This window comes from Telopea speciosissima, chromosome 11, assembly GCF_018873765.1.
Source record: "Telopea speciosissima isolate NSW1024214 ecotype Mountain lineage chromosome 11, Tspe_v1, whole genome shotgun sequence".
Lineage (NCBI taxonomy): Eukaryota > Viridiplantae > Streptophyta > Magnoliopsida > Proteales > Proteaceae > Telopea > Telopea speciosissima.
Window position 1 is genome coordinate 13,212,704 of NC_057926.1, and position 23,811 is coordinate 13,236,514.

A 23,811-nucleotide genomic window follows, 5' to 3' on the forward strand; every position below is an offset into this window, starting at 1 on the left:
GATGGACTGCCGAAATATGGCAGAAAAAATGCAGTATTTCGGCAAAATTTCGGGATATTTCGGATATCTCGGTAGGCCTGAGATACCGATATATCGTGAAATCTTATACTATGGTCATGAGAACCACAAACTTGTCCCTCCAAAGTAGATGTAGCAGTCGAAGAATCAGACATCGTAGACTCAACCACAGATCGGGGAAAAATTAGATCATTAACAAATCTAAAAAATCTTGCAAGAACCAAGAATTGCAGCCTTTAAGTGCATGAAGAAGGGCTGGGGTTCAACAAAACAGGAGGGTAAAGCCCTCGGCGGTGACAGAAAACGGCACCGAGGGGTGGCGGAGAAAGGGAATCGCGACTCCCTGCCTCTCGGTGATGCTAGAAGGGAAACCGAGAGAGAGGGAGGCGGCGGCGGCGGCGATGAGATGGAGGGTCAACGGTGGTGGTAGGTGGCGTTAGGTGGTGGCAGTGCTAGTGAAAGAGAGAAAGAAGAAAAAGAGGAAGAGGAGAGAGAGAGGCAGCGGCAGCAGTAATCCCTAGGTCAATTCCTGCTTTGATACCATGATGGTTTTGGGAATTGTGACTTGTGTTTATGAGACACAGCACACCTTTATTTATAATAATGAGAATGGAATACAAAGACAGTAATGCCCCTAGGGCAACACAACATAAAATCCCTAGGACAATTCTACGCTTATATCGCATATTACAACAGATATTTATGCTCCAACTTGAGGGGGAGTGTTGTAAAATGGGTTCAAGGGTATTTCTGTCCTTGTACTTATTCTAGAATGTTCTCTCATCTATTATAAATAAAGAGGGGCTGTGATCATAAAGTCGCAAGCCATTATTCTCAAATCTCCACAATTATGTATTTCTCTGTTTTTCTATATTCCCTTTTGGGTTCTTCTTTTGGATATCGTTACATTTGAGGCATAATACATCAAAGAGTTAACATGGCAGAGGCACGGAATTTAAATGTTCAGTGCGGTAATTTTTCTCATCTTATGGTGGTTATATCTGCTATCTTTTGTAGTTACACATTTTTTATATGAACTCTTTTTATCCTCAATTGTACCTTGTGTGATTTTGTGTATTAATTTTTTGTAAAACTTTTTCATATAGAAAAAAAATCTTATGATGTACCAAAGAAATCACCTTTCCTCAAATCTTTGTTGCATATGACCAGGTAAGAGTTTTCTTCTTTGCAGTGTTAGGGCAATAGTTGCTGTAAATCTTCATAATTATGGAAGTGGAAGGAATCCATGGGGTAATTTAAAGCCAGAGTATTTGGAAAAGGTATGCATCTTTGTACATTAGATTGATGTATGAACATTCTGTAGTCGAAATTGGAGTTTCTACAGTTATGATTTGACATGAGGTTTACAATAAATCCAAATATGATACAACCAAATGCAGAGAATTAACCGGGGTTCATATTCTTGCCTTCTACTATGTTGACTTAATGTGAGTTTTGAGTTTTGACCACAACAGAAATTAAATAAGTGGGTTCCTGATCTGGCCTTCTGCTGTGTATGGACTTAATGCGATTTTTATTTCTATAAATTGATACTGGTGAGAAGTAATTTTTGGATAATCTACTATCTAAAAGCTTAAATCACATTACATTGAAATAACCTAGAAGAAAAAAGGAAAAACTAAAAAATGACTGTACCTGGATTTGGCTTATGATCAATCATTCATGCTTTTCTCACTCTTAAGGTTTTCACATGAAATTGGGATTTCATACTTGTCAGGAAATTACAATCTGAACTTCAACTCAAGTAAACCTTATTCTAACTAAATGGGGCCGGTTTCATGGATCCTATTTCACCATTCAACCCTATTCAAAGCCATACTAGTTGTCAATCCTAATCCATGCACGTCTAGTAGGCCTGCTCCTTCAATCTGAATCATATCACTCCTTACTGGTGCACTCAGAGGTCTGTTAAGAGTACAAATAGTGAGGATATGATGGAAAATAAGCATGTTTTAGAACCTCTTGTGTAGTTACATGTTAGTGTAGGGGTATTTATGTAATCTTGTATTAACTATTTCAAATCAGTAAAGGGGAGAGGAATCGATCTCTCTCCTAATTTATTCCTGTGCAAACCCTTCTTCCTATTTTTCTCTCCTCTTCTAATTCTTCTCTTCTTCCTCCTTACTCCCCTCTTTCCTTGTTTTCCTTTAGTATTTCAGTATACTATCAGTTGGAACTTGGTATTAGAGCAGATTTGAGAGTCGACCAACAACCTGCACTCATACTCTGCCTCTAGCTTTGCAACACGAGAATAGTAGAGGGTTCCAGAAGAGGCTACATCATGTAACAACAATAGATCAAGGTGTACAGACTTCAACCAAATGATCAGGTGGTAGAGTTTGAAGCTACAAAGCCAGATCGATGAGTAAGAAGACAGAACAGAGTACTGCCACGTTTGGGATTGAGTTCATTTTTTATCTCTCATCTGGCATCATTTGGAGGCGAGTCCAGGACCCATAGAATCACCCGAGGGTCTCCTTTCAAACACATATGGTCTCTGTCGTTAATGGGCTGCCATATCGCAACACCAAACTTTCCTGCCGTTTGTTAGCGTCATTTTCTGGATTGCTGGCTGTGTGCTTCTTATGAATGTTATATCTAACTTAATTGTTGGCTGTTTATTGCCGAGTTTTGATATCTAAAGCTTGCAAGTTATAATAGAATGGATTCCCACTTTTGAAATACTCCATCGGTTGGAAATTTTTCATGTTTTGTGATAACTTTTGTTGGCTGGAATCACTATTTATGTGTTCGGAAGGAATTTCTGGGTAGGTTGTGAATTCCCCATCTAGGTTAGGTATCTAACCAACTTCCCGTTCCTTATAATGTTGTAGGTCAGTGGAACAATGGGGTCCTTGGCTGGTGGTGCAAGTACTGTTAACCCCTGTCTAATTGCTTTGCATTGTGCACATACCCAGATATCCATTGTTAAGTTGGATACCAACAACTATCTGGATTGCGCTCACTCTGTTAAACTATCCCTGAGAAGCATAGTTTAAAATCTCATTTCGGTAGGCCATTTCAGCCTGACCGAAATATCCGAGATACCGAGAATCTTGTCCTTTTTCGCATGATATTTCAGTGGGTTTTAGGATAAATTAAGGCTTGATACTTCATGAAAACTCTAGGCTATATAAACATATGTAAATGTTCTTGCAAAAATATTCACCCAAAGCGGTGTTTTGGATTTGCACCCTTAATTGGTAGTATATGGTTGAATCCTAATGTACACTTACACATTGTCTAAGTACTAGAAGATATAATAAGCAAGTTAAACAAGTCAATCATACAAAGTATAAACATATAGTCAATGAGCCATAGAATTAAGTACATGATTTGGATGTCAATGCACTTTCCTAATACAAGTGTCTACTAATTATAGTTACTGTGCCATCCAAGATCGATCCCACTCATGTTTACTATTGCATGAATAAAACAAATGATTAATAATTGAAGTACATCAATTAAGACTTTAAGAGTTTGAGACCACTAAAACAAGTATATAGCTATTTAGTATTTTGCCTTTTTCTCATTTAAAAACAATTTTTTTGAAATGATTTTCAAATAAATATTGGCCTAACGCAACAAAACCAAAAATGATACAACATAATATGCCTGTAATGCACTTCAAAAACATGTAGAAATTACTTTCATATTTTTTCATTAACTTTCTGTGGGAAATAATGAGTGAATGGCTTGTGAATTAATGTTCGCAGCCCTCTTATTTATAATAGATGGGAGAACATTCTAAAAATGGGTACAAGGACAATAATACCCCTATTACAGAAATATTACCCTTGAACCCAAGTTACAACACTCCCCCTCAAGTTGGTGCATAAATATCAAACATGCCCAACTTGCTATCAATAGAACAAAAATTCTTACTAAGAATCCCTTTAGTAAAAATATCAGCTAACTGCTCACTAGACTGAACAAAAGGTACACAAATAGTTCCTTGCTCCAGCTTTTCCTTGATGAAGTGACAATAAATCTCAACATGCTTGAAACGATCATGTTGGACTGGATTGTGTGCAATGTCGATGGCCGATTTACTGTCACAATATAGGCGCATGGGAAGTTCAACCTAAATATGCAAGTCACGGAGGAGACCTTGGAGTGAGAGAAGTTCACAAATCCATGGCCATAGCCCTAAACTCAGCTTCAGTACTCGACCTGGCCACAACTGCCTGCTTTTTGCTCCTCCAAGTAACCAAGTTACCCCCAACAAAGATGCAATAACCTGAAGTGGATTGTCTGCCATCTAGACACCCTACCCAATCAGCATCAATAAAGGCTTCAACCTGAAGATGCTTATGAGTAAAGAGAATACCCTTGCTAAGGGAAGAATTTAGATATCGCAAAATTCTATAGTCAGCCTCAAGATGTGAAGTATAGGGATCATGCATATACTGACTGACAACACTCACTACGAAAGCTATATCTGGCCGTGTGTGGGATAAATATATCAAACGTCCCACCAACCTTTGATAACCACCCTTATCAACAGGTTCTCCTTCCTTACTTTTTAGATGTGTATTTGGTTCCAAAGGCGTATCAGCTGGCTTACACCCTAACATTCCAGTGTCAATCAATAAATCATGAGTGTAGTTTCTCTAAGATAGAGAGATGCCTTGTGCTGAATGGCAACCTCTATCCCAAGAAAATATCTAAGCTTCCCTAAATCTTTGACCACAAACTCAGTTCCCAAATACTTCTTGAGTTTGCTCATTTCTTCATTGTCACTCCCTGTAATTACTATGTCATCCACATAGACTATCAGAACAGTAGTGTGCTGTCCTACCTTCTTTATGAATAGAGTGTGGTCTGCATTACTCTGTTTGTACCCAATAGATAACATGGCTCTATGGAAATGCCTAAACCATGCTCTAGGTGACTGCTTTAAACCATACAAGGCCTTCAAGTGACATACCTTCCCATGAGTTTCTGGGATAGAAAAACTAGGAGGAATGTCCATATACACCTCTTCCTCTAAATCTCTATGGAGTATGGAGGAAGGCATTCCTCACATTAAGATGTTGAAGATCCCATCCTAGATTAACAACATAAGAAATGATCACCCTCACAGTATTCATCTTTGCAACTGGGGCAGAAGTCTCCTGATATTCAATCCCATAAGTCTGGGTGAAGCCTCTTGCAACCAACCTAGCCTTGTTTCTCTCAACAGTTCCGTCAGCCTTCTGCGCCATAGTAAAGACCCATTTGCAGCCTACAGGTTTCTTCCTAGGTGGAAGAGACACCAATTCCCAAGTCTGATTCTTTCCCGTGGCCTTCATTTCCTCATACATTGCATCTTTCCACTTCGAGTGAGCTAAAGCCTCCTGCCAGGTGTAAGGAATAGAAACAGAGGCTAAAGAGGAAACAAAGGTATAAAAGGAAGGGGAAAGAGAATTGTATGACACAACATTAGGAATGGGATGCTGAGTACACATTCACTTAGGCTTACGAATTGCAATAGGTAGATCATGACTAGGGTCAGAAACAAGCTTACCAGGAGAAGGACTCGAAACAGGCTCTTCCGATTGAGGTGGTTCAGTGGTGGTTGTGGTCTTTTTTATGCCAAATTCCTCGAGTTCCCCTAGAAAAGGTCTTCAACGTCTCCCCCTGCTCCCCATGGATTGCAGTTTGCTCCTGTTCTTGCCCTATTATACAATTTATACCATCCTCAAGTTCAATTGATGGATCTTCCACTACAAGTGCATACACATCAAGTAGGGCAATCGAGTCCTCTTCACTGACAGACTCCCCCTTAAGAGGATTGAGAAGAGGAACTCGTCATGTGATTGGTGGCACCAAAGTCAATAATCCAAGAATTGGACATGACTGAGGTAAATTACCACTAGAAATACCTTGCGTGGAAGATGAAGGAGTGGAAATGGAAGGTTCTGGTAGATAGGTAGCCGATGCAACCTTAGGTGTGGAAATAGAAGAGGTGTCCAGCCGAGTCATAGATGATGCAAGTGCTGATTAAATTCTTCTTGGTAAAGGGGCTGCTCTACATTGCTTTCTTTAGAAGAAGTTTGATGTGCCCTAGAAGTAGAACGACCCTAACCACATCCTCTAGTATCATTGGGATGCCCATTATGTTTCCAACATTGCTCCCTGGTATGTCGTTCCTTTCCACAAAAATCACATTTCAAGGGTGGACGATCAGTAGTGGGCCAATCACTAGCAGGGCGAGGAGTCCAACGAGAAGGTTGTTGTGGGCCACTAAACAAGGCTGATCGTTCTTGGGGAGCAGGATGAACCATGACAGTACGACGCCCTTCCTCAGATTGAACAATAGCATATGCTTTTTCCAGTGTAGGGAATCGCTCTCTATTAAAGACATGCATCCTGATATGGTCACACTCCATATTGAGGCCAGCAAGAAAATCAAAGACACGAAGGCCTTCTTCCCACTTCTTGAAGGTTGTAGCATCAACATCATACACAGCAGTAAATGGCCCATAAAAATCAAGTTTTTGCCATATACCTCTCAATTTAGAATAATATTGGGAGAGAAAGAGTTCTTGTTGCTTGGTGGCATGAATTTTCTGATGAAGCTCATAACATTGGGTAGTGCTACCCACTTTAGAGTAGGTATCCTTCGCTGTTTTCCAAATCTTGGCAGCAGTGTCAAGGAGAAGGTACCCACTGGCAATCTCGGGATCCATGGAATTAATGAGATAAGACATCACACAGAAATTGGATGTCATCCACTTATCTTGGGCAGTACCAGCATCAACAGGCATTGTAGTTGTTCTTGTGATATAACCAGAGAGAGCACGGGAACAAATAGCTAGTAACAAGATCGCGACCACATAAGATAATTCATCCCATTTAATTTGATAGGACCCGTAGGGAATGGAAGAAGTTCACGAGAGGTTGTTCCATCAGTTCCCATGGAGGCAGTAGAAACTTCTGACTCCATAGTGTTGTTGAAGAATAAGACGCCCACAAAACAACCCAACTTTCACAACTTGGATCCCACAAAATCATCAACAAAAATCCAAGGCAAGTGATTTAAAACATATCACCCACAGAAAAAGCCCTTGGCGGGAATCAACTCACCACCAAGGGAAGGTGAACAAAGCTGGCAGCAGGTACCTGCAGCCACGGCAAGAGGCCCTGGCGGAAGTCGCCGGCGAAAGAAGGGCTAGCGGCGGCAGGAGGCGCTAGCAGATGTTGGTGATTACGCCAGAGGCTGGAAGCGGTGCTGGAGGAGGCGGCGCTGGTTGGTGATGCTTGGGCGAGAGGAGAGAAGCCGTAAGGGAGAGGCAGAGGCGCTGTTTTGAAAAATGAGAAAGAGAGAGAGAGAGAGAAAGGAGATATGGTTATAGGATTTCGTGCACGGCATTAGGGTTGGAATCCCAATGTGGATCCCAGCTTTGATACCATGTGGGAAATAATGAGTGAATGGCTTGTGAATTAATGTTCACAGCCCTCTTATGTATATAGATGGGAAAACATTCTAGAATGAGTACAAGGACAATAATACCCCTATTACAGAAATACTACCCTTGAACCCAAATTACAACATTTTCAAACCAATACCTCATAATTTTCCTTATCTTTTCCTTTTGTTTTTGAATTTTAAAATTTTTTCATAATTTCAAAAAATAAAATAATTAAATATTGAGAGAAAATATTTCCAATATCGTGAGGCTGTAGATCGGCCAATTCTGTCTAACGTATATTTAATTGATCCACGTCATGTTTATATAACCCTTTTTCACATTTTTGTTATAGAAAAATCAAAATTTTTAAGCAGAAAAATAATATATATAGAGAAAAAAAATCGACACCGTGAGGTTGTAGATCTAATGTAGATCATATCAAATCAATGGTCAAGATCATATCAAGTGGTGTGATCCTAAAGGGTAGCCCCTTAAGTTGTCCATAATTACACAAAAGGAAATCTCTACACTTTAAAGTTTTCCTTAATTGCACAAAAGGAAATCTCTACAAAAGGCGTAACCTGAAAACCCCCTATGGTAAAAATTTTCATTACACTCTTTCCCCACACTACCAACATCCACAATGTACCTAACAAGTATGGAAACAAAACATCCTACCGAAATTGCAAGTGCACTGCATAATTAACCGTGAGTATTAGGACCAATGTTCAACCAAATTACTTGAAACTTCTTTCAAAAAATAATATCTAATATTACCGAGACCTCGGATGCCGATTGATCGTTATACAATAACTCACATACTTGGATGTTCACCCTATCAAAGTGTGAAACCTTATTGAGGAACATCCCCATTCACACATATAAATCATACAACGAGCGTCTGGTGTGTAGTCAGTCCTGTCGGTAGACATTAACCATTGGATCACCACAATTGCATGAAATATAAACACAATAGTGCGTGCCTCTCAAGTATAGGAAAAAGTAACTACCTGAAATTCCACTTATGATTATAATGACGGTAAACCAAATTAGAAATTCCAATGGATCAATGTTCAGCACAATTAAATATCCACATTTATATTTTCAAATTAATCTCCATTTGGAAAATATACAATATGGCAACCCTAGAACAAAGTGCCCAAGCCTGTCCGTAGTTGTGAATTAATAACGGTAAAAGTGGGCAATTGCACAATATCAAAATAATCAAGACAAGCAAATGAATATGAAAATGTATTAATTAATTTAATCATCTTAAATTGAGTTTGATGGACACATACGTCAAATGCAATTAATCCAACAGATGTAGCACTGATAGGCATACTAGGTTGCTGGTGAGTGGGGGCCGTTCTCTACTTTCATCCCCTGTTTTCCTCTGTTTCAGCTGTAAGCTTATAAGTTTTCCTGCTGGCTCCGTCAGCACTCACTTTAACTATTCTAATCTGACGTTGAGTTAACTATTTTGTGTGTAGTTATCTTTTCCTTAATTGCTGCATCATGACATGGTTATTAAGTGACATAGAAATCTGATGTCATTTGGATGAAAGAAGTTGTTGGAAAATTTAAATATTGGTGGAAGATAGCCTGGTAACTGGCTTATAGTTTCTTCGGTTTTGGTCAAGCTCATGACCATAGGACAGGTGGCCAGGAATGATGGGGATTGTTGTGTCAGAAAGTTCCCCTGCTGTATCTGATCCAGCATAGCTCTTTCCTTCCCCTACGAATGATTTATACATATGAAAATTAGTAACAATTGGGGACATTGCTAAATGGTTTGATTTGTATGAAACATTCATTAATGAATTTTTCAATATTTACTTTTCAGAGAGGCTTTGTTGAGGCCCATGCAGATGATGGTCTCCTTGAAATATTTGGCCTAAAGCAAGGATGGCATGCTTCATTCGTCATGGTTGAGCTCATCTCTGCCAAACATATTGCCCAGGTACCACACTACCTTTCAGACTCAATTTTTCTATGTCTGAATGTCTGATACATGGTGACCTTGACTTTCATGACGTTGATAATTTTGTTAATATATATGGATTTAATTGGATCTTTTAGTGGTATCATGTTTTGGTTATTCTTGTACAACTGAATGTGAAGACATATGATTGGACAGTCAAACCTTTATGAATTAATATTTGATGGAGAATGCAGCAACAACAACAACAACTCAGCCTTATCAGTTATCAGTATCACAGCTAAATGAGGCCGGCTACTTGGAACCTTGCCCTCCAATCAGTTCTATTGAAGGTCATACTTGATACAAGGCTTAAGCTATGCATGTCTTTCCTCACCACTTCTCCTAAAGTCATTTTAGGTCTGCCCCTGGCTCTTTTAGTTCCTTCAATATGAATCAAATCACTCCTCCGTACTGGAGCATCTAAAGGCCTCTGTTGAAATTGCCATGCCACCTCAAACGAATTTGTCGTAGCTTATCATGTATCAGAGCTACTCCCAAACCAACTTGGATGGAGAATATAATTCCTTAATCAGTAAAGAGGGCTGTGTTTATCAATGGGAACATCTAGAAAAGAACCTCTTGATGAGCAGGATTGTTATACTTGTTCAACTGAATGTGAAGACATTTGATTGGACTATCAAACCTTTGTGAAGACATATGATTGGACAGTCAACTCATCCTTATCAGTTATCCCAACTAAATGGGGTCAGCTATATGGATCCTTGCTCTCCAATAAGCTCTATTCACGGTCATACTTGGTACAAAGCTTAAGCTATGCATGTCTTTCCTCATCACTTCTCCTAAGGTCAATTTAGATCTGCCTCTGGCTCTTTTAATTTCTTCAATATGAATCAAATCACTCCTCCACACTGGAGCATCTAAAGGCAAGGTTTAAAGTATTGGTATTGGGTATCGTATCGGTCGGGCGATTTTAAGAGACATTGTATCGTATTGGATCGAACGGTGCAGAAACACATGTAAATGGTCAAAATACACTTGGAAATGCACTTTTGGACACAAAAAACTTTTGCCACTCATAAGCACATCACTATCATGTGGATTGTGGGAATGCTTACCCTTCCGACTGTAAGTCTGTTGGCGACCACCATGATCAATATCTTTGGTAGCATGTGTGTATCCTCCCTTACATGTGTACTGCATCCCAACATAATATTGTGAATCCCCACAATCACCACTACCACCACCACGGCCACCACCATCGCCATCTTCATCAGCATCAATATCATGTTGAGTTCCAGCATTCGGATGACCTGGCCTCGTCCTCCTGATTAAACCTTCATCAGGGCTACTACCATCCTCTTCAACATTAGGATCTTGTGCTTGTGATGGTGCTTGTGTTTCATCATCATCAAATTTTTTAATGATGTTCTCTATGATTGTAGCAGGGGTGTGCACGTTTGCTCCGGTGGCGCACGATTAGGGTTTCTTCTCACACGTGGTTTTGGCGATGGCGGCTCCTCCTAGGGAGGATCGCCCGCCTGGTCCCCCTCGCCCTAGAGTTGTTCATGGTGGGGCTTCTTTTGCATCAGTGGTGTCTCGCTCTATGGCCTTGCCACCTGTTGATTTGGAAATTAAAAAACCATCTTCCTATTTTGGAACACTTGTGGTGTTTTTCACCACGGAAGAACTGGAACTCTCTGAAAAGACTTTCGCGACTGCTTTGGTTGCCAAATGCAGCTATGGCAAGCCTTCCCTTTTTTGGATCAAAGAAACGCTGCAAAAATCGCTGCACCTGCAAGGCGAGGTGGTGGTCTCTTCCCTGGACCAGCGACATGTTCTTTTGCGCTTTAATGTTCACGCTGATTATGTAAAGGTCTGGATGAAGGAGCATATGCGCATACAAGGTTTTCTCTTCCGTTTTATGAAATGGACCTCTGACTTCACGTTGGGTTGGGAATCTCCGTTGGCCTCGGTATGGATTTTCGTTGCCAAGCCTCCCGGTTAACCTCTATTAGGGGAACTTCTTGGTGTCGATAGCGGGAACAATTGGCAAAGTTCTTAAGGTGGACGCTGCTACGGTGAACTGCACTCGCACTGTGGCGGCGAGAGCTTGTGTGGAGGTGGACTTGCGTGCCTCTCTACCGAAGAAAATTTGGATTGGTTGTGGTGCTTCTGGCTTTCATCAACCTGTGACTTATGAGAGGCTGTCTCCCTATTGTGTTTCATGCTCTAAGATCAGTCATTTGAAGGATAATTACAGGAAGTTGCAGCGTAGGGTGCCTGCTAGCACTCGAAGGGAGCCTGCAAAGGTTGGCAATACCTTGGGAGCTAATGACAATGTAGTTGCTGCGGCTGGCGTTGTGAGTAAGGGCAGAACCGAACTTGGAGTATTTATTCCTCACGGCGAGGGTACCTCGCGTAGGGGTGCGGTAGAGGACGGAGTGTCTCAGGCCCAAGTTTTTGCTACAGGTTCTTGCCGGATGAATGGTCGCTAAAGGCTGGCGGCAAGGCAGGTGGCTGAAAATCCCTCTTTGGCAGCGGATGGGGGGCAGCTTGGTGTTACCGCTGCCGGTGCCTTACTCACAGTGGACCAGGCAGTGGGTGTTTGCGCAGTGAATGACTCAACGTTGTTGGATTGCCTTGCCATTGTCGCAGGGGGGGTATCCGCCGCCATTGCCTTGGAAAAGGGGGAGTTTCTCGACGTCTCTGCAGGTTTGGCTGATACAGAGGATGCTAGAACTGATGTGTTCAGGGCTGAGCAGCAACGGACAGCCTTAGTGCTGGGAGTAGTGGAGCCTGCGGGGTCGGCACAGGAGGTGGAGCCAGCGGTAGATATGGGTGGCTTGCTGCAGCCAGTGGAGGAGGTTGCGCAGCCTAGCGTTGGCGCGGAGGAGTCCAGGGAGGGCGATCGGCAGGGAGAAGGCCTTTCGGATGGTCGATGCTTGTCGGTGGTGGATCCAGTGGCTAATGACTCTTCATTGGGCTTAGCCAGTGATACCAGTAGAGCTTGTTCGCAGGCTGATGGTGATGTTTCTCAATGCTATTTTGATAATGGCCTTTTGCCCTTGGGTTCAAAGGACGATGGTTGTATCTCAGGCGTGACTGGCCCAATGCCGGAACGACAAGCGATGTTTGATAGCTTGAGGGCTTTCAACACCACTGTAGGCGAAAGGATTCGCTTATCTCTTGGTAGCTTGAACCAGGGAGCAGTGCTTCTACGCCAGCAAGTCGACGAGCTCGCAGCCGTGTGCACCCTAAAACAGCTTTCCTCGGAGCTGCTTTTATGTATGACAGAAAGAAAATCAAGAAGGTTAGAAAGGGGAGACATAACGGGGAAGAAGCCCAAAGACGTGTAACGAGATCGATGCGATCGACAACTGCCCCTAGCAATGTTTCCTTATGAGCTGTGTCTTTTGGAATGCCCGAGGGGTTGGAAATAAGCCCATGATTAGGCGGCTGAAAACTTTGGTAAGTTTGCACAAAGTGGACTTGGTTGCTGTTGCTGAACCTAAAGCTTAGGCTTCGAAGGCGCGCTATGTGCTGCAGAAAATTGGGTTGGATAACCTACACTTGGTACAGGTTTTGGGTTTTTTGGAGGGCTACTGTTAAAGTCAGGGTAGTGGAGGAACATGACAAATTTATCACTCTTGAGTGTGAGGAGGCCAGCAGAGGGACGTTTCTTGTCACTTTTGTCCATGGCCGGTGCTCAGCCTTGGAGAGAAGGGTCTTGTGGGAGAAGCTTGAGCTGTTCTCTTGGGGAGTCGCTCTTCCTTGGGCAGTGGGGGGGATTTTAATGTTGTGCTGTCCCCTTTGGAGAAGTTGGGTTGTAGATCGGCTTGTTCACTCTCCTTGGAGGAGTTTGGTTCTTTTGTGAGCAGGGCTGGCCTGGTCGACTTGGACTATGTTGGCAATATGTTCACCTGGTCTAATAATCAGGCTAGAGCGGGTAGGGTATTTGCAAGGCTCGACAGGTTCCTGGTTACTACTTCTTGGCTTACTGCTTTTCCCAGGAGCACTGTCACCCACTTCAACAGGGTTTGCTCCGATCATGCGCCCTTAGGGCTCTCTTTCATGGTTGCGGGTCAGCACTCGTTCTCTTCTTTCAAATTCCAACAGATGTGGCTAAGGCACCTAAGCTTCCTTGACTTTATTAGGGAACAGTGGGCCCGGCCGGTGTCTGGTTCCCCACTGTATGCTTTATTCTTGAAGCTAAAATTTCTTCGCAGTGCGCTGCGAAAGTGGAATAAAGAGGTTTTTGGCAATATCCACCAGAAGGTCAGGGATGCAGAGGACTCAGTGTGTAGGGTAGAGGTTGCTTTCGATCTTCAGGCCTTCGAAGCCTCCAGGGTGGCGCTATTGGCTGCAAAGGAGAACCTACAGGAGATTCTTTTACAGGAGAAAATTTTCTGGAAGCAAAAATCCTGAGTGACTTGGTTAAAGGAGGGGGATCGAAACACGAAATTCTTTCACTCAATAGTGAATGTTCGAAGGAGGCAGGCCAATATTCAGAGAATTAAAGGGGGGGATGGTGAATGGATCACGGACCCGGAGGGGGTTCAGGCGGAGGCGGTGCGGCATTTCGCAGACATTTTTACCTCGCAGGGCTGTGTGGTGGATGAAGACCTCTTCTCTGTTATTCCTAACGTTGCTTCCGAGGCTGATAATGTTGTGCTTCTTGTGTCACCCTCATTGGAGGAGGTCAAGGGGGCAGTTTTTTCCTTGTCTTGTGAAAGTGCCCCGGGCCCTGATGGCTTCTCAAGTTATTTTTTTTACATCTTGCTGGGATGTGGTTGGTAAGGATGTTTGGGCTACGGTCTAGGATTTTTTTGCAGGGGGTGAGCTGCCTAGGGGTTTCACCTCCGCCAACTTGGTACTTATTCCGAAGAAGGAGAACCCCGAGGTAATGGCTGATCTCCGCCCTATTAGCCTTTGTAATTTTGCTTATAAGATTATTGCCAAGATATTTGTATCCAAGCTGGCAGGTATCCTTCCGTCTGTCATAGCAGAGGAGCAAGGGACGTTTGTGTAGGGCAGAAGTATTCATGACTCTATTTCTATTGTTCAAGAGGCAACACAGGACATCAACAGGAAAACTAGAGGGGGTAATGGTATCCTGAAGCTTGACATGGCAAAGGCCTTCGATCGACTAGAATGGGTCTTCCTTTGGCAGGTTCTCTCAAAGTTTGGTTTTTGTGATGCCTGGATCAGCTTGATCCAAAAGATGGTGGTTAACTGCTGGTTCTCAATAGTGCAGGGAGGGCAAACAAGCGGGTTTCTTTAAATCTACTAGAGGGGTGCGGCAAGGAGACCCTCTCTCACTGGCCCTTTTCATTATTGCAGAGGAGGTACTTAGCAGGGGTATTAGAAATCTGTTTGCAGAAGGGCATGCTTCTTACTACAAGCTGCCAAGAGGGTGCCCGGTGGTTTCTCACTGCCTTTTTGCAGATGATACTATCATTTTCTCAAGGGAGCTTAAGGGCTCGCTTAAGCAGATTATGGGGTTTCTTTGCTGATACGAAGGTTTCTCGGGACAGCTAATCAATAGGCATAAGAGCTGTTTTGTCTTAAGTAGATTGGCTTCTCCTACTAGGGCCCGTCTAGTGGGGGAGATCACTGGTTTCCCTAGGAAGTCTCTCCCTATCACCTACCTGGGGGCACCCCTACATCAGGAAGACTGAAGATTTGTCTGTTGGAGGGTTTGATTGAGAAGATTAGAGCCAAGGTTGCAGGTTGGCAGGGAAAACTGTTGTCTGCAGGAGGCAGGATCACTCTCTTGAAGCATGTACTGTCCTCGATCCCAACACACGTTCTTGCTACTTTGTCTCCACCCAAGGCGGTCACTCGACGCATTTATGGAATCTTTGCTGATTTCCTGTGGGGTAGCTCGGAGTGGGGGAAGAGACAGCATTGGGTTGGTTGGCACAGAGTCTGTAGACCGATTGAGGAAGGTGGCTTGGGGATTAGGCTGCTGGAGGATGTTGGCCTATCCCTCAGGCTTAAAGGCCTGTGGAGGGTCCTTGGGGAGCAATCCTTATGGAGTGATTTCTTTAAAGCCAAGTTTTTTAAATATCAGCATGTGGCACTTGCAGAGGCATCGACGACTGGGTCGAAGTCTTGGCGGCACGCCTTGGATCACAAGGACCTCCTGTTGAATAATTCTAGATGGTTACTAGGGTCAGGTAACATTCTTTTTTGGCTGGATAACTGGACGGGTTTTGGCCGGCTGATAGACATTGTGGATAATGGCCTCATCGTTGATGTGGGGCTGCGGGTGAAGGACACCATCGCTGGGGATGGGTCCTGGAGGCAGGAGGTGCTAGACAACATAGACTCAAATCATATTAGAGAGCATATCACGACGGGACCCTTTTACCTTATCGGGCTGTGAGGACATGTTGGTCTGGACTCCCTGTGGCAACGGCTTGTTTTCTACCAAGGCTGTTTGGAATGTGGTGCAGGGTGGGGCACCCAAGGTTCGAGATCTCGCCGAGTTTCTCGTATTTTCGAAATTTCGAGACGAGATTGCCTGCGAGTCTCAAAAGTGCAATATCTCGGCGAGATCTCGGATCTCGGTTGGATCTCGGTTTCGACCCATTATTTTAACCCACCTACCACTTAAATACCTTACCTAATTGGACAAAACTCGACATATCTCGGCGAGATCTCGGATCTCGGGTCCAGATCTCGGGTTGACCCAAAGTTGAGGCTTCGAGTTGAAAAAAAAAAATGCACCAACTCGGCGAGATCTCGACTCGTCTCGGTTTTTCCAAGAGTCGAGTTGGCACCGAGACCCGAGTTTTAGTACCTTGGGGGCACCAACAGTTTACTATGCAAAGTGGCTTTGGAACCAAACACTTCCAGTGAAAGTAGGGTTTTTTTCTTGGCAGCTGTTGAATGGGAAGATACCCACTGATGACTCTGTGATGGCATTGGGTATCCCTCTGGCTTCAAAATGCTGTTGCTGTGGAAGGCCCCGTAGAGAGACAACGGATCATTGCCTCGTTGCTGGAAGCACGGCGACTAGAGTGTGGGAACACTTCTCCAAAATTTTTGACATAGCCCTTCTCCCCACCCAAGATGCTAGAAGTAGGGTGCTGTGTTGGCAAGGTTTGGCAGGCTGCCATAGCCTCAGTGTGTATATTACTGGAATTCTGCCATCCCTGATCATGTGGGAGCTCTGGAAGGAGAGGAACTTCAGAAGGCACGGGGAAAAAAGGACAGCTAGCTCCATTGTCGAATGCGTCAAAACCTGGGTGAGGGAGCTGACCTACCCGGCAAAGGTTGGCACTCACGGTTCTGCTAGGGAAGGATTGATATTGCAGTGCCTTGGCTTGTTGGCACCTGCCCCCAGGATGAAACACCCCTTGCCGGTATACTGGTGCCCTCCTTTTGTTGCGGTTAAGCTGAATGTGGATGGAGCCTGTCATGGTAACCCTGGTCTGGGCGCCCGGGGAGGGGGGGGATCATTAGGGACAAACAAGGGGAAGTCCTGGCTGCTTTTGCTAGCTTTTATGGCCCATGCACTAATTCTCTGGCGGAGCTACGGGCCTTGAGGGATGGGCTGAAACTGTGCAAGTTGATGGGCTTAGTGGATGTGGTGGTTAACTGTGACTCTAAGGCAACTGTCAAGGTAGTTAATTTGTCGAGGTGCAGCTTATGGGAAGGATGGTACTATTACAAGGAGATTCAAGAGTTAGTGGTTGCTACACGGGCGGTGTTGTGTTCGCTTATCGGGAGAGCAATAGAGCGGCTGACTGGTTAGCAAAGTATTCATGTGATACGGAGACATCTGCCAGGTTTCAACCTGGGAGCATGCCTTTGGGACAATTCCAAACCATTCTCCGTGAGGACAAGGCTGGTTTGCCTGTCCTACGATGTTAATGGCTGCTTTTCGTTATGCTTTTGTATGGGGTGGTTAGGCTATCCTGAGTGGTGTGTCCTGTTGATGTAGTGGGTTGGGGTAAGGCGGAATGTCCCCTCCTGTATTCTTTATTATTTTTCATGATTCTAATAAAAGCTTGGGGGCCAGCCCGGGTCCCAGGTAATATTCGGGTTAAAAATAAATAAATAAATGTTCTCTATGATTGGATCAGGTGTGGTTGTTTGGCGATCCTCACTTAACTGATCCATCACCAATACCTTATTGGTGTCTTTTATCCATGCTCTAACTAGATCGTCTTCGTCAAGTAGGTGGTTGATGTCGATTGGGTTGACATCTACTTCATCCCCTTCTCTTTCCAACTCTAAATATTTCAGCTTCAAGTTCATATGGTAATGTGCATAGACTAACTTCTAAAATTTTGAATAATTGAGACGGTTGCGGGGTTTGCTGTATTAACCCAGTTGTACTCCAGTTACATTCGCAGCCACTAGAGGATGCCGTTAGGGATAACACCCGAATTGCAATTGTCGTTAAGTGTGGAGCACTAGTACCCCCATAGTTGACCCACCAATCAGCTGCACAATAATAAATGAAATATTAAAAGTTTAAAACAAATTTTAAATAACATAATAAATTACTAAACCTAACTTACCAGGGCATTGTGTGCCCCTATCATGGATAGTCATTCTATCAGCAAAACCACGAGTGGCCTCCCGAAAATACTTAGCCTAGAGAGGTTTTAAAACATTAGTTAACCACTGAAATTGTTCTTTGATATATTATTTGTCTCAATGTTTTGTACATTAATGTATTACTAACCTCATCCATGGCAAGTGTAGCCTTGGCCACATCTGGCTCCAATCTGTTGACAACTCTCTTTAGGGATTCCAATACATCCGGTCTACACCCTATATTATTGTTGCGTTGAATCTCCGGATTCAAATAATATGTTGCACATGATTTGTAATTGATGGTTAGAATACTAATAAATAAATAGTAAGCGTTTAAAATGAAACTAAAGTCATCTACATAAGTAAGTGTTTAAAATGAAACCAAAGTCATCTACATAAGGATGATTTGTAATTGATGGTTGAATCAACATCTTTTCCCATCGTTCGTCTATAATTTTCAAATACCTCTTGCTTGACGTTGGGCTATCGTCATGTATCTTCTTCTTAACTATTTCCATGGCCTTCATCATCTTATCCATGGTCTGCTCCTTATCCCCATCAACCTCTCTAAGAAGACAAAAGAGTGGCATCATAATATCATCGAGTCAACGCATCATTTCCCAAAACTTTGAGGAGGTGACAATGTATTGAAAATATATCCCAATTTCATATCTTGCATAATTGTTAATCAACCAGCCAGAAGAGGTGAACATCTTAAGCATACAATCCTTTCGGGAACGGAGGCTATCAATTGCAATATAATTTGTTGCAAATTTTGTGGCTGCAGACCTCACTAAATCCCCTTTTGTGTGCCTCCTCATCAATGCCAAAACCCAACTGTAATTATAAATAAAGTTGGTGATCTTCCTTGCATCGGCAACCACCCATGGGAGATTTGGAAATTCTCCTATGTCCTTGAACATCAAATCTATACAATGAGCTGCACACGGTGTCAAAAATAGATGTTTCCTCTTCAATATAAGCAAATGACCGGCCTTTTTGAAATTTGCTGCATTGTCAGTCACAATCTGGACGACATTATCTTCTCCTACCTCCTCCACAACATCATCCATTAACTTATACAAGTAATGGGCATCTTTGATTTCACTAGATGCATTGACCGACTTGTGGAAAATCGTCCGACCGTCACAATATATAAGGAAGTTGATGATGGACAATCTTGTCAGTCCTCTCCACCCATCACACATGATGGTTACTCCATATAAAGGCCACTTCTCCTTGAACCTCTCAATATACACACTCTGGAGCCTCCTCTGCTTCCATATCCGATCCTTTATAATCCTCGAAATCTTCTATCAAATTTTCTACCAACACATCCTCATCGTCCTGTGTGCTTGAGTGGATTTATTTTTAACATCTCTAAGGTGTTTCTGCATTGCCCTGCTTAACTTTACCGGGCACTTTGTACAATTGGCAACATTTTCATATCCTCCTTCCATGTGTTGTTTTTGCCGAGTTACCCCACCTCCAAGATGCTGAGTGTCACAAAAGCTGCACATTGTATGTAATTTATTATTTATTTTCATACAATAAGGCCACCCAATGCCTGGTTGTCACGGCATCTTCCTAAACACCAAAGATAACTACATAAGTATTAAAGTATATTAAAAACATAACATCAATAGATTAAGTAAAGTATATGATGCATTTCATACATTGCAAGTACTTATCAAAGTATAATAAACCAATTTTAATCAATTTTTTAATTTTCTACAATTATTTTCAAATTTTTCAGAAATTAAAAAATGAAATAATATAGTAAGTTATGATTAAAAAAAAAAATCAATCTAAGGCTTGTCATGCATTTCACCCATTGCATGATTTAATCAAATTACAATGAAAGAATAAAGATGAAAAAATCCTTCTTTTTTTTTTTAATTCCATAAAATAACTAAAAAAATATACAGATTATTAAGTAAAAATTAATGCAACATTGAAGGTGATAGATCTGATGTATATGTAGTACATATATTTTTCCCATAAGCATAGGACTTTATTTTTGGAAGAAATTAAAAAAAAAAAAGAAAAACTTTATGGAAGACATTTTTCGTTTTTGGGTGAAAAATCGTGGATTTGAGTTCAAATCCTTGCAAATGTTCATCATGCATGCATCTAATAGCTTAGTTGAACCTAAATGCATGGATTTATAGCTAAAAACAGAACTAAAAAGCAAGATTTAAAGAAAAAAAATCAAGTATTTTTGAAAAAACTTACCTTTCCCTGTGAAATCCCCTTCAATATTTGATTTTAGCTTCTTGGATGATGCAAAGATGGTGTTTTTCCACAGATTGAGTCGTTTTCCACTCTTGAATGGAAGCCCTAAGTTGATTTGTGTGAAAAAATGGAGTTTAAATCCTAGTTTTCAAGGTTTTCCAAGTGGCTGGAGAGTATTTTTTCTGCCTCTGCAGTTTCTGGGTCATGTTTTTGGCAAAAAGTGAACTTTTAAGTGATTTGTATCGATATAGATACATTTTAAATCCAAAAATCGGCAAATAAAGTACATATCGACTGTATTGATACGTATCAAGCGTATCGTAGCGTATCAACACGTATCGGTTGATACAATACGATAAACTTTTATTTTTTTTTGTAAAAAAAAAGAGACATCAATCAGTATCGTATCAGCATCTACCAATACCGATACATATCGGCCAATACGATACGGACCGATTCTTAAAACCTTGTCTAAAGGCCTCCGTTGAACATGGCCATCCCATCTCAAATGGATTTATCGTAGCTTATAATGTATCGGAGGTACTCCGAAACCAACTTTCATGGAGAATATGATTCCTTAATCAGTAAAGATGCTGTGTTTTATCAATGGTGTTCATCTACAAAAGAACCTGTTGATGAGCAGGATTGTTATTCTTGTACAACTGAATGTGAAGACATATGCTTGGACAGTCAAACCTTTATGAATTAATATTTGATAGGGAAAGTATGATTTCTTAATCAGTAAAGAGGCTTTTATTAACGGGAACATCTAGATAAAACCTCTTGATGAGGAGGATCGTGACTGGAGATTTCCATGCATTATATTATAGTCATAGACATTCAGTATGATATTGGTAAGTCATTAAGTATATTAAACCGCAATCATGGAGCTTAATACAGCGTCAAGTGTGAGTTTGAATTTTATATCCTTGTCCTCATGGAACTTATGGCAATATCACTATAGAGAAATGTCTCATTTCCCTATCCTTGTTGCACCTCTCCCTGAGTCCCCATTTCTGTTTCTCTAACCGTCGTTCCATCTCTTCATCTACAGATTTTCCAAACCTCTACCATTGACCTCATCCTTGCTTTATCCAGTCCCACCTCCCAACCACTTCTCTTCCGCAATATCACATACCATCTATCTTTTGCTACCCTGTTGTCCACCTCCAACTATCTCAACCTGTGGCATTGAACATTGGAATGGTGATGCGAGGCTCACCCTGAACTGCTTCAACCAACCTCATTAAGCTAGTCAGATAGACCAGTCTGGGAGGCAGTCTGAGAATAAGTAATAGTATGATAAGGGTTGTCAGCTACACACAAGGAACCAGAAAAAATAATCAAAGGGATATAACAAAGCAGAATGGAAACAAGGATCAAACACTTCTTGGATTATTATTGCCCTCTGTCGTCCTTTGCTCTTCTCAAACATAGATGTTAGTAAATCAGAACTTAGTAACCAGATCAGAGAATGAAGAAAAAGAAGATGAAAAGAGAGAAGAAGAAGAAGGAAGAAACACACTAGTCCCAAAAGAGAGGAGAGGACCTGCGGACAGAATTGAATAATCTGCCGCAGGTCTTCTCCAATATATTTATCATTAAGTCAAAGAGAGGAAAGGACAAGTATGCCCTTATACAGAAACGAAATAATAAAAGTGCAAATAACTAAAAACACAGACTTTTTTGCCCCTATAACTATTTATTTCAACATTCCCTCTCAAGCTGGAACATATACATCACCCATGCTCAACTTGTTACAACAGGACTTAAAACCAGGAGCAAACAAGGACTGTGTGGACACATTAGCAACCTGATCAAATGAAGAGAAACGGTGTCTCAACCAGTTTCTTCCAGACGGCACTGCGAACAAAGTGACAATCCACTTCTATATGCTTGGTCCTCTCATGAAATACCGGATTACTAGCAATATAGATAGCAACCTGGTTGTCACAAAGCATCTTCATAGGGGTTGGAACAGGAAACCCCATCTCAAGTAGGAGAGATCTAATCTACATTAACTCTACAGTGGTATGAGTCATGTAACCAGATTTCCTCCAACAAAGGTACAATATCCTGTAGTAGATCGATGGTCACTGGCTGAACCTGCCCAATCTGCATCAGAGTAGGCAACAAGCTCCATGTGTTTATTTGGCCGATATATCAGCCCCTTTCTAGGGGTTCCCTCCAAATACCGAAAAACCCGAATAGCTGCATTCCAATGTGACTTGCAAGGGGATTGCATAAACTGGTTGAGAACCCCAACAACATAGGAAATGTCTGGCCTAGTGACTGTCAAATATAACAACTTTCCAACCAAACTTCTGTAAGAGTGAACATCCTTAAGACCCTCACCATCATTAGAGCCAAACTTGTGATTAGGATCCATCGGAATATCTACTGATTTGGCAGCAAGCATACCAGTTTCGGTCAAGAGGTCTAACACATACTTTCTTTGAGGCAGGTTGATTCCCTTTTTACTTCAAATAACCTCAATCCCAAGGAAGTAGTGAAGCTGGCCCAAATCTTTAGTTTGAAAATGCTGCTGTAAATAACTCTTCACCTCCTTGATCCAACATAAACCACAAGAACCACCAATCTCTCTCCTTGGCGACGAACAAACACAGAATGGTCTGAGAAGCACTGAGTAAACCCAAAACCAGCCACAACAGAACTAAACTTCTCAAACCAAGCACGGGGAGACTGTTTCAGCCCATAAATGGCCTTGTGCAGCCTATACACATGTCTACTATTCTCCCCCTGAGCAACATACCCTGGAGGTTGCTCCATATAGACCTCTTCGAGCAAGTCACCATAAAGAAAGGCATTTTTAATGTCCAATTGGTATAAGGACCAATCAAAGTTCAAAGCCAGAGAAATAATGAGGCAAACAGAATTCAGCCTAGCCACAGGAGAAAAAGTCTCAAAATAATGTACACCATAAGTCTAGGTGTACCCCTTAGCAACCAGGCGAGCTTTGAGCCGCTCAACAGACCCATCAGAATGATACTTAATAGTGTACCCACAACGACACTTAACCAATTCTTTACCAGGAGGGAAATCTACCAACTCCCATGTATGTCGAGTCAGTAAAGCATCCATTCCATATCCATGGCTTTTTCCCAAGCAGGGTTTTTAAAAGCTTCAGTGTGAGTTTGAGGAACAATATAAGAAGACAAAGAGGAAGCAAAACTATGAGGAGAAGCCGGAAGGTGGGATAAAGAGACAAATAGGATAGGTAACTAAGGATTTCTGAGTACACGAACGTTTACCTTTCCGAGTGGTAATAGGTAAGTCATCAGGATCCGGATCAGCTGGTAAGTCAAGAAGAACAGGTAAGACTGGATCTCCACCAGAGGTCAAGGAAGGTACAGCAAGCGATGCAGAAGGGCCAGGTTGAACTGTATGGAGCTGCCCAAAATTCCTTTTGCGCCAATACACCTGTAGTGGAGAAGTAGACAAAGGAACGATGGCAAGGATGGGAGGAGGGTTACACATAGCTAATGGATCACTGGACACGGTGGGCTGAGCAGAAAAATAGGATGTACCTTCGAAAAAGTTGACATCCGCACTCACAAATTGCCTTCAAGTGAGAGGGTCATAGCACCTATAACCTTTTTGGGTCCTAGAGTAACCCAAGAAGAT

At 42.2% G+C, this 23,811-nt stretch overlaps 1 protein-coding gene across 1 annotated transcript in view; it reads left to right on the forward strand.

The window, feature by feature from the left end:
• Window positions 1–23,811, forward strand: part of LOC122646361 (diacylglycerol kinase 7-like) — a 140,446-nt gene that overhangs the window by 111,743 nt on the left and 4,892 nt on the right. Inside the window, exons 10-11 of the mRNA XM_043839909.1 lie at window positions 1,211–1,298; window positions 9,280–9,396. Of these exons, the coding sequence (XP_043695844.1) occupies window positions 1,211–1,298; window positions 9,280–9,396 (205 nt within the window). The remainder of the gene's footprint in view (window positions 1–1,210; window positions 1,299–9,279; window positions 9,397–23,811) is intronic.